We start from the raw sequence: 12,402 nt of genomic DNA on the forward strand, positions 1-12,402 counted from the left end.
ATCACTTAACCCGTGTTTATAGGGTTCTGGTTAGGATTACTGCTGTTGGTACAGACAGCAAATTAGACAAAGTGACAACACACAACTTCTTTCGTTTTGTAATTATTACACAACTAAACATAAACAACTATGATGAGTATGGACCATATGTCAAGCCAGTTTCCAAAAACCGTACTACAACAGACCATGTATCCTAAACTAAACATAAAGGAAACAATTATGTTATTGTTTTAAATATTTTAAAGCCTGCACACATTTCTGGTAACACTTTAGATTAAGTTTGTATTTGTTAACATTGTTACTATAGCTAATGGGTGATTCTCGTGAAATTAGGCTTATGAGGTGTCATGAAACATTTTGAGAAAAAAGTAAATGCTATCACAATAAGAAGCATAAAGTTACAAAGATCTCTTCATGTACTATTTTGCACATGATTTCAAATAACATCATACAAAGAATGTTGTTGTTTTTTCCACATTTAAGGGGAGCATTTTCATTACCGCAACGTGTCCATGACTGGATTTGGGTTTTTTGACATGGAAATATTTATAATTAAAAAATCAAAAAAATAAAAAGCTTCAGTGCATGTTATACTATAAACATTTACAGTAAAGAAACATGTGGTATTTGGTGATCATTGGTAAATGTAGAGACAATAATAAGGAATATAAATGTATCCAAGACCGATTTTCTCATCCTCCGCAACAATTTTCAATCATTGTTTAAGCCTTAAAGGAATTAACATTGTCAAAAAAAAAAAAAAAATTGTTGGAAGGGACATAATTGACTGTGACACTCAAGATGGCTACCAGGTAAGCAGTTCTTATTTTTTCTCTTCAGATAAAAGTAAAAATTTTGTTTGTCATATAATAGTACCTAGACAACTTTTTAGTTCTCATTAACAAAACATGAGTTTGTAAATGCATATATTTAATGTAATATGTTGCGGTAATGATAATTTTTGATAATGATAATCTAGAAATATTTTAAATCCTCTAAAAATAATGGTTATAGTAAGTTCAGAACTTAATCTTAAATGTGCAAAAAAAAAAAGGCTTTAACGGCTTTTTAAAATTTTTGATGCTGGACACCTTCTAAATCTGGATTTTGTGAGAATCACCCTAATGCATTTACTAAATTTACAATACTGCATTTATTAATCTTTGTTAATTTCTGTTTATTTAACGTTAGCATGAATTAATGCATAATGAACTAACATGAACAATAGTACTGACATTAACCAAAGATAATAATAAATGTTTCAAAAATATATATTTTGATTATGTTACAAATTTCCTTACCAAAACATCAGTGCAATATTAACTGATTTAATTAATTAACTAATAAAATTAAAAATCAAACAAAAACGATCAATAAAATAATCATGTTTCATTAACATAAAAAATAAGATTATGCAGGGCCAAATGTACAAGGTCTATTCTTAAGCTCGCCTCATCAATCCCAAACTCCCCCCCCCTCGCCTCAGAAACACCTATGAGTCACCTCACAGCGATGAGCAGATATTGGCTTTTAATTGCCTGACAGTCAGTGAGAAAAAAGTTGTATAAACAAGCCACATCCACAACACTGGGGGAAACCAAAGGGGCAATAAATCAAGTCAAGGATTATGGGATACCCTGATGTGATCTGACCACATTTAAAGTGAAGTATGTGGTGAATTTGAGTGACTGGATGTGTGTGAGTCATCGCTGACCGCCCAAATGTTTCATTCATTGCTGTCAGTTTAATTCTCACAGAGCGGCTCTGTATCACTAACATCAAATCACAGCTATTTGTGGTAAAACAACACAGCTTTGCATTAGCATCGCAAAGGTCAATTGATCCCAGGGAACACACATAGCCTACTGATAAAAGTGTTTAGCTTGAAGCATTGTAAGTCGCTTTATTTTTCATGGGTAAAGATGCTCTTTGTAACCAATCCTCAGCTTCTGAATAAATTTTAAAGCCATGCGTCTCTCTCCTATCAGCGCCCGCTGTGCGAACACCATTAATAAGTCACAACATGTGCAGCCTTGTTATCCAACAAACCCCAAAGATGTGAAGAAAAACAACACTTTTCATGTGCATATTTGTTTTGATATCTACTGAATGTTATTTTATAACAGCTATGAACCTAGCAGGTTTGCACATGGTTTTGAGTCATGTTTCTCAGACTTTTCAGATTTTTGAAAAACAAGGGCAAAAAAACGTCTGGATCAGATTCAGAAAAGAGCAAAAACCTGAATTAACATTAGTAACTTTGCTTTTTCACGAGATGGAAACAGCTGCGGTAGGCAAAGGGTCTGAAAGGGTCGTTGCAGTGTTTCTTCTGGAAAGGTAGGAAAGTGGTATGATTTTTCAATTGGATTCAGATAAACAATTTTGAATGAGAAATGAATGGGCTTTTTGGTATGTGCGTGTTCATGTGTTTTGGAGGAGGCGTGGCTTTGGATGGCGATTTGAATGGAGGGTAGGATCGTGATTTCAGTGCTAGAAGGCTAAAGTTCGCATTTTTCTGAATTAGATACCCCGCCTTTAATTAGAAGTGTCTGAGAACGGCAACATGTTAAAAAATATGGTAAAAATGGTCCCTATCTGTCACTGGGTCGGTACCCTTTACAAAAAGTACACTTTTGCACCTAAAGACTGCATATTAGTCCTTCAGAGGTGCAGAATGGTACCAAGAGTGCATATTGGTACCAGATGTATACAAGCTGCATTCAATTGTAACAGTACACCAGTGGCGTGACCAGAAATTTGAAACCGAGTGGATCTTGGATCTAAGGTGGACGCCAATGCCTACTCTCAATTACATTATTTTAAGAATTTGTAATAAAGTAAGAACAAATCAAGAAATTATAAGCAATTGGAAAAAGAAAAGAACAAAATTACAAATAAATATAAATATGTATAACAGTAGTATTTGTGTACAGAAATAGAATCAAAGTCAACTTCATTCTATAAATGTAATATTTAATTAAAAATGCAATTAATATTTTAAAAGCTACAGAAGTAATTTTGTTTGATTAACATAATGACACAATCATAACGGTAAGCAGATTTTTATGGGTACTGTCACTTTAAGACCGGATAAGCACGGTTCCATATACTGACACACATCAGATTTTTTTTGAACGGTTTGCCAGTCCCTCCAGACAAACGTGATTATGCAATTGCATGATTTAGCACATAATTAGCCAAAGTCCGCATATTTATTGCGGGGAACTCATTTTTTCAAATACGCCGCTCTTTCGCATAGAAAAAAAAGTCGCATAGAATTTTATAAATATCCTGCATATTCCATCGCATTTAAAAAAAAATGTGCCTCAAGATCAAGGATTTTTGCCCGCAACAATCACAAAAAAAATCACAGTTTTTCTGGAAGGACTGGTATGCTTTCACTTCAAAGGGCACATTTCACAAGTTTTTTTTAAGATGTCAAATAAATAAATTGGTTTCCCCAGAGTACGTATGTGAAGTTTTAGCTCAGAATACCATATAGATAATTTATTATAGCATGTTAACATTGCCACTGTTTAGGTGTGAGCAACAATGTGCCGTTTTGGGGGTGTCCTTTAAAATGCAAATGAGCTGATCTCTGCACTAAATGGCAGTGCTGTGGTTGGATAGTGCAGATTAAGGGGTGGTATCACAACCATCACAACCATTCTGACATCACAAGGGGAGCCAAATTTAAATGACCTACTTTTTTACATGTTTGCAGAAAATGGTTTACCAAAATCTTTTTCACATTTTCTAGGTTGATAGAAGCACTGGGGAACCAATTATTGCACTTAAACATGAAAAAAAGTCTGATTTTCATGATATGTCCCCTTTAAGACATAACTAGCTGTTTTATATGAATAATTTCCAAGACTGTGGTATTTCGAGATAATTTGTGTTCATGTGTCCTGTCAAGGGCAGAGAGTTTCTATGTTTTTATGCTTTTTGAAACACACATCTCAGTGTGTGTGTGTGTGTGTGTGTGTGTGTGTGTGTGTGTGTGTGTGTGTGTGTGTGTGTGTCTGTGCGCACAGAAAACAGCTCATCTTCTTGCGCTCCAATAGTTTAAAATGGCTTGAACACATGCAAATGATTAACTTTCTATATAAAAAGTACTTTTTTTCTGACTGGTTTGGTTACAAACATTCGTCAAGATATATTCCTTTGTGGTCATCAGGACAATAAAATGATACAGGTTTGTTACAACATGAGGGTGATTAAAAGATGACAGAATTTAAATTTTTGGGGTGAACGATCATTTTTAGAGTTTTAACAGACTTTTACATCTTTTGCAAACTTATTTCTGCTCTCCTGTGACTTCTCTCATTCAATTTACCGAGATACTCTGTCATGTAACACGGAGAGATCCGAATCACAAAGAATCTTTAAGGCTCGCTCAGTTCGCATTGAAAAGCTCATGACCTCCATTGAACACCACGCTCTGATTTATCCTTTCACACAACAGTATGCAGCAGAATATTGTGATGTTAAGAAGAAAATTATTCCAGTTAATGAACGTGAATATGACAATGACTATTTTTAATTGCATGATCTGATCTTAGGGTTTTGCCAAATTGTACCTTTGATGAAATATATATTGATAAAGTGACAATAGTACTAAACGGTTGTAAACAGTACTAAACATAGCATTATAGTTAGGGCTGTGACAATGATTAAATAATCGTCTCATCGTGATTGTTTGACCTCATTGTGATGATTTCAGATCACCGCAATGATTGCATTTCTCTCTAAAAAACACAAGGGGGAGCTGCAGCGCCTGTATAAATGAGACAGTATCTAATGGCACTCCTTGACTGACAGTGTAACGCGATACATTGCAAAGCCATTTAATACAATGGAAAAAACGCATTTAAAACATATATTTCCAAAACAGCAATTCCAAATTTAGGATTTAGGGATTTGTTTTTCAGTTTTTGAAAAGAGATATTCATTAAATATTTACTTTTAAATATGTGTTATGTGTATTAATATTTACGTCCAGGTAAACCTTGCAAAAGATTTAATTTAAATAATCACAAGAATGTGTGAAAATTATTTCATAAACAAACAAAAAATCTATGACAATTAACCGTCAAAGCCCCAAAACAGGCAATTAATCGTCATAATCGTCACAATTTATTAAACAATTAACCATCAGACAAATTTCATAACCGTGACAGCCCTAATAGTTACCACTTCTGTCATAAAAAAACACTAATTTATCATAACTAGTTACTTCATTAAGCTAAATTTATTCATGCTTTGAGAAACTTCATGACATCAGGTTGTCATTTTCTTCCTAATCATTTTTTCTAATTGGCTGGGTGGCCTGTCAGGATCTCACACTCAATATGCAACACTGTCAAAAAAAATGATGCTAATGTCATAATATCAAAGAAATTATTATTATTATTCATCTATAATCTTATTAAAGACCATATTTATCACTTATATATTCTATTTTATTTATACACAGGACAGATCAATATTGGATTACTAAACTACTGAACTACTACAAATCAGTTTATTCTGGATTGCCAACAGCCCTGACTTTGATGGGTCGCTGTCAATCTTCCTTCACTTAAAGTCTCACTGTCTTCTGTTAAATAAACCAGACACACCCTGTGTAAACACCACACTTGTAGGTTCAATTTAATGCCAAAAATTAGAAGGCTTTATCCAATGCACATTCTTTGCATCCAAAATGCTTTTTCTCATTTCTGTCTGGTGTCTACTTAAAAAAAAACACCATAGGCAATACAACTTACTACTATTATAAATTTTATTCAGTATCAGTCAGGGCAGATCACCTCTTATTTGAGAGTTTTCGTAATTTCCTGTTTATTTAATTTAATTTTTTCCTCAGAATTTTTATGTTTTTATTTCGTGTTCCAAAATGTATTTTCTCTAAAACGACCTTGCCATAATGCAAAATTGTGAAAAGTGCTACATAAATAAAATTGAATTGGGAAAAGCCATACTGAGATGTCACATGCAAAACAGCTGCTGTCAATTCAAATGACTCTTATATCTATGATCTTAACTCATGTTAATCCAACAGCATTGTGTTTCAACGGAACAGAACGTGCACAGAGCATGAATACACAACATGCATTACGCAACAACATCAAACACAACAATCACTTTGCTTTTGAAGCAGTTGCATGTGCGAGTTGTAACCTGAGATCACAAACCATCGTTTCTGTTCAATGGAAACGAGGATACAATGAACAACTTCAAAGAAGCTCTTTCTTGACATATTAAAATGCACGTTGTTTGTTAAATACATTGAATCATTTCAAAATAACGTGCATCTTCACATATTATAATGCACGTTGGTGCTTTTGTTAAATGATAACATTGTCGTATAACTTGAAAAATCCGCGCGACGATGTTAAAGACAACCCTCTCAAAAGTTTTATCTTTCACGCTTTATTTAATTTTAAGAATGACACAAGAAAACACATCTGGCTCCTCAAACAGACAGACACGGAGAGAGATGAATTTATTCTCACCTTGTTTGAGCGCGTGTCCGCAGTGCTCGGTTTGATCCAGGGATCCGTACTGAGTTTTCTCCATCCTTATAACATCCGCAACACACAAGTGTAAAGTCAATCAAACGCCGTTGCTTGATGTCGTGCAGGTGAATCATACAGCTGTTTTTAACTCCATGAGAACAGACAGTGATGCGCGTGCACCTGCTGCTGCTGCTGATGATGCTGCTTGACTCAAACATTCCTGTGATGATGAAGAATGAGATTCCCCACCTACCTGAAGCGCCACCTTGTGAGGAAACAGAAAACTGACATTTACTTTACAATTGCCTTTCGATATACGGGATTGTATGTTTATATTACATGATACGTGCAACGTAAAAATATATGAAAACGTTATGTAATTTCAAACAGGCATAAATGTCCCTTAAACCTTGCAATATACTGTAAAAATACACTGTAAAAAGATTCCGTAGAAATTACAGTATTACTGGCAGCTGGATGCCAGTAACTTACTGTACATTTAAATGTATGTTATTTACTGACAACAGTTTGTTCAAAGTTAAATGAACATTAAACATTTACAAGTGTTTGCCTTACAGAATAAAAATATAAAATAACAGCTTCATGCAAAGCATTCTGAGAACCAAAAATCAATCTTTTTCTGTTTTTCCTTCAGATTTTGTTTCCTATAATGCTTTGCTTGAGGCTGTTATTTTAGCTTTAGTCTGTAAAGATTAAGACTTGCTAATGTTTTATTTTCATTTAACTTTGAACAAACTGTTGCACCGCCAGCGTTATTTTAAAAAGTTGCCAGCCAGCACCAGCGTTTTTCATGATTTTCACCAAAGTTCAATGCCTTCCCGAAAATGTTCTTCTTTAAATATATAAACATACAACATACCAAATGAAAGAACAGACCCTCTGCTGTCAAACAAAAAAACCGTTTCATCCTACCTTCAATGGATCTTTTGTAATCAGCTTTTGAATATGGGTAGGTTTCTGCAAAAACACCACATTTTGAGCAAAAAGCAGAGATAATTCCATTTTTGTGACGGACTTTTCATAGAGATCCCATTCAGAGCGATCTTTAAAACGGACATGCAGCCGCTTGCCATAGGGCAATACTTCTGAGTTTAAAAAGTTGCGGAAGGGCGCCACCTGATGGATAATAGCGGTATTGCGGAAAGACGGAAAATCTCGTCACTGGCAGGGAAGCGTTTCTTCTCTTGGTGGCGGCGAAAGAGTTAATAGATTCTGAACTTTGTAACATAAAAATACATGAATAAGTTAAAAAGTGTTTTATTATTAAACACACTTAAACATGCATATCAAAAACAAAACTTTGTTTATTTTAAAATATTTCAAACGAAAACAATGCAAACTAATCATCAAAATGTTTGTAATTCATCCCAATTATATATGACTCTGGACCACAAAACTAGTTATAATTTTTAAATTGAGATTTATACATAATCTGAAAGTTTTATGAATTGTTAGGATAGGACAGTGAGTCTCATTCACTAAGCATGCGTACGCACAAATTTGTTCGTAAAATGTGCGTACGTACATTTTAACTAACAAATCATGAATCAACAAAAACTTTCATACTAAAATTTTAAATGTATGCAAAAACGTACAAAAAGAACAACTTATACCACACATACGCAATTATAATCATGAACAAGTAAAAATTATATAAAATATATAAGACAGATATATATTATAGGGTTTCTTTTTATGTATTGTGTACGTGTGGTCTAAGTTGTTTTTACGTCTTTGCAAACATTTAGAAGAAATTTTAGTATGATAGTTTTTGTTGATTCAAGATGTGTTAGTTAAAACGTCCGAACGCATATTTCACAAACAAATTTGTGCGTACGCATGCTTAGTGAATGAGACCCAATATCTGGCCGAGATACAACTGACGGTTGTAAAATCTGAGGGTGCAACTAAATTTAAAGTTGTCAAAATGAAGTCCTTAGCAACACATATTAGTAATGATAAATTTTTTTTATATATTGTATTTACGGTAGGAACTGTACAAATATCTTCATGAAACATGATCTTCACTTAAGATCCGAGTGATTTTTTTTAATTATCAATCGATACATTTTGACCCATACAATGTATCGTTGAGTATGACTTATGACTTGGCTTTGTGGTCCGAGCTCACATATATCCTGAAAAAACCCTTATTTCTTGGAAGATGAATTGTCAGCCACTGTGATCTATCAAAGTCACAAAGACTACGAAGTCTGGGACGTTTTTTCCGATACAGGTTTGACTCAACATCCAGCAATGCAAAGAAAATGTTTCCAACATCTTAAAAGTTTGTGTAGTAATCTTTTAATTTAATAAAAGACACCCCTGTGATACTGACATGTGATGCAAAATGAAATTGCGCTATTGCAGAATAAATACAAAAACCTCAAAGCATAATTCATTTCAAAACAATCATAAGTGGTTGAGTTACATTACAAGGAAGTGGTTAAAGAGATCAGCCAGTACTTTCTCATACGATTACTGTGGTTTTCCTTTGGCAATGAAGACCTGCTTACTGTAAGCAAACACATCACAATCTTAATCATAAACCAACTGGTTACATAAAATGTAATGTATGTGTATATTTGGATCGTGCTCCTATCAATAACTTATCCAGGTAAAGATTTATTTTGAGAAATGTCAGGAATAATGAGAAATTATCCCTAACTAAATCTTTTCATGGGTCATTTTGCAAAGCAACCAATTATATAATTTAATTTGGATAACAGGAACTCCATCAGTTTGCTGTAGGCACACATTAGATTGCACTAATATAACTCCATCTATGATGGATATTATTATAAGAAAATATTCCCCTGGAGCAACCAAAACATCTATGAATTAAAACACGGTGGCATCTTGGTGTCAAGTTCTTTAAATCCGCCTTCTGTAGACATCCAACACACTCCTAACGGAAGTAAACCAGACACTTTATTTAAGGCTTGTCCATTGTCCACTTGTTTTCTGTCTCGAATCGTCCATGGCCGTCTCAAGCCAGTCCTTCTCCTGGTCCGAATCGGATTCGCTCATCTCGGTCATGTCGGCTGCAAGCAAGCGTGAGTAGTTTATCCTGCGCTGCCGTGGAATTTTCCACTTTAGTAGAGCGAGAGCAATACCCCACAAAACCAGGATTAATGCGGTTCCTTGGAACAAAACATTGAGCCCAAACTTCTGCACCACAAACCCTGCCATCAGACTGCCAAACCCCGCCCCCAGCTCCAGTGATAGAAGCTCAAACACCCTGAACACGGTCTTTTCCGTTCCAGGAGTTGCAATGTCCTCGCATTGTGATTCTACCGACCACCACATGGCACCGGTGCTAAAGCCAGCGAGTAACTGAGCAGGTATTACAGTCCACGGTCCCCACAAGAAAGAATAATAAAGACACTGCAGTGATAGAGTCATGACAGCCAGAACCTGTAACCAACCATGATACTTCAGAAAGCGTACCAGACGCCCAGCTAGTGGCACGAAGCCAACCTGACTAAAGTGTGCAAGGGCCAAGGAGATGCCCATGTGGGTCTCCGTTGCATTATGATCCTGCATTTGCCACAATAAGAAGTCTGACACGACTGAGCTTGCCATGCCAGTGAGGACGACAGTTACAGCGCATAGTAATGCTTGTGAGTTTCCATGTACCAGCTGTAGTGCTTTAAAGCCACCACTAGTGCGGCGCTCACGCTTGCGGAGGTACAAAGGCAGTAGGGCAGCTGAAGGTACAGTCAGTATCATGAGTATGGCATAAGAATAAAACTCTGCCGCCGTCCCGGTAAGACAGTACAGGCCGGTTACAAGAATACCAACACCACCATTGCCAAAAGCTGCCCCAAGTTGTTTCCAAATCTTAGCGCTTCTGTGACGGTCAGTTGCATCAACAAAATCCAAGTATTCGTATAATCCGTCATCAGCGGTCCACTCTAATGGCACAGCCGTGAACTCCCAAAATCCAGTCACGATGAGAACCAGAAAGAACATCTGATGCTGAGCGTCCATAACTTTAAGGCTCCCCAAAAACTCCGAATGTGCATGTTCTTCCTGCAAAGATCTAACTTTTCTGACCGACCGCGTGAAGTTCGAGCTTACAGGCGTAGGAGTATATTCAGTGATATCATCATCATTAGACGGTTCAGTCACAACATTTGTATTGTTTACAGAGTACATGGTAGCATTCAACCATGGTACATTTTCCAGTGTAGTAAATTCCCACCCATCTTCTGCAACCTTGACATTGAGCTGACTCGCGTTACATCGCCCACTTTCAGCTTTGAGTCCTGCAGATGGAAAAAGCAAGAGAATTAAAACTACCGATGCCGAGCTTAACAGAGATCCCACTACGACCGCCCGACGTTTGTCGTATTGCCTGGCGAGGACACTGGAGATTGGTCGCCACACGAGGGCGAGCAGGTGCCTGGACGCCATGATGATTCCGGTCATGGTGGCCGTGAGACCCAGGTGCCGAAAGTAGAGGGTAAGGAAGGGAAGGAGACATCCAGAGGCGCAGGAGTGAAGAAAGTGAAATGTGCCAGCCAGTCGCATAGCACCTTTTACATTCCACTGCTTGTTTTTCTGCATTGCTGCCTTTGTTAGCTCGACTCTCAGTCAGAGTTACAGTTCTGTAAAATCAGAAAAGACAGCGACAACTTTGCTAGTAAATTATTTTAGCAGACCACTTATAAAAATGTACAGTGACAGATGCATGGTACTGAATGATATTCATATATCAATTGGCTGTGATATTAACGGGTATTTCAAATATGGTATTTCATATTCATCATTCAGTAGCTTCCTATGTATATTTTGCCTTTATTATGAATTCATATTTTATTTTATTTTATAATTTATTCAAACATCCTTGACTTGAACTGCTGTTTTTATTTCTGATGTTTATTTTTGCCATTTATTTTTATATAAATAAACCACAAAAAACTTGCCTTACCTACCATCACGTTTTCGTTATTTGCACCAATATTATTTTATATATTACGACCCCAAAGTCGTAGCATACTTTAGTACTGTACCGTAATACTGTAGCATACTTTAGTATGTTTTTGAACCTTACCATAGAAAATATTTTAGTGTACTACCGTGTTTACTACGGGTTATAAATGCATACTAGTCTAATTCATACTGCAGTTCCTATACTACAAGTGTAGTAACTACCAAATTATACTACACTAAACTATAGTAGGCTAAATAATACTTTTAAGTACGTTTTAGTTTCTTTTAATAAAATAACCTGCATTTGTGTGCAAATCATGTCAGCGTGCTCTTTTAAAACAGTACTTAGAGCTAAAATAAAAATGCAACAATCCGCGTGCAGTACATTAACCCCCACCACAAACCAGTTTACATTTAACACACTAAATAAGTTTAGACAGCTATATTTATTCAACGAAATTCACTTTTAAAGCACGCGAACTGTCTAAAAGTACCAATGACAGACTTCTCAAAACTTTAAATGACACGACACACAGGTAACAGGTGAACCGGATCTTGCACCTGTTCACTTCGCACACACACGTTTATTACTTACCTGCGACGTCGCAAATCCAGATACACATGGTTTATTTGACAAGCGATAATTTAGTGTCGACTCATATAAATTAAGTAGGCTATCCAGATGAAGTTATTAAGTTTACTTTCTTTTCGCCAAACAGCTATGGCCGACGTGTAAACTCAGTGCAGGGGCTCAATCAAAACGCCGTTTTCGGTTTTTCAGCGACCTCTTTTGGTAAGAAACTGCAACTGCATATTAAATGCGTGCAATTTAATGCGGCGCTGCGCAGATCGAACGGCATATGACATCACAGTACCACGAGAGCGGTTAGAAAGGAGAGTTATTCTCTCTATGTAATTCCTC

General features: G+C 36.1%; 2 protein-coding genes across 2 annotated transcripts in view; both read right to left on the bottom strand.

The window, feature by feature from the left end:
* Positions 1 to 6,970, bottom strand: part of LOC135734009 (bMERB domain-containing protein 1) — a 23,585-nt gene extending 16,615 nt beyond the window's left edge. Inside the window, exon 1 of the mRNA XM_065252895.2 lies at positions 6,519 to 6,970. Coding sequence (XP_065108967.1) covers positions 6,519 to 6,582 — 64 coding nt within the window. The 5' untranslated portion in view covers positions 6,583 to 6,970. The remainder of the gene's footprint in view (positions 1 to 6,518) is intronic.
* Positions 6,971 to 9,401: 2,431 nt separating this feature from the next.
* mfsd6l (major facilitator superfamily domain containing 6-like) lies at positions 9,402 to 12,267 on the bottom strand. Its single transcript, XM_065277913.2, has 2 exons — positions 12,076 to 12,267; positions 9,402 to 11,155 (listed from the first exon to the last, which is right to left on the bottom strand). Exon 2 carries the CDS (start codon positions 11,112 to 11,114, stop codon positions 9,474 to 9,476), a length of 1,641 nt encoding a protein of 546 aa, XP_065133985.2. The 5' UTR covers positions 11,115 to 11,155; positions 12,076 to 12,267; the 3' UTR covers positions 9,402 to 9,473.
* Positions 12,268 to 12,402: the final 135 nt, after the last annotated feature.

Source organism: Paramisgurnus dabryanus, chromosome 3 (genome assembly GCF_030506205.2).
Source record: "Paramisgurnus dabryanus chromosome 3, PD_genome_1.1, whole genome shotgun sequence".
NCBI lineage: Eukaryota > Metazoa > Chordata > Actinopteri > Cypriniformes > Cobitidae > Paramisgurnus > Paramisgurnus dabryanus.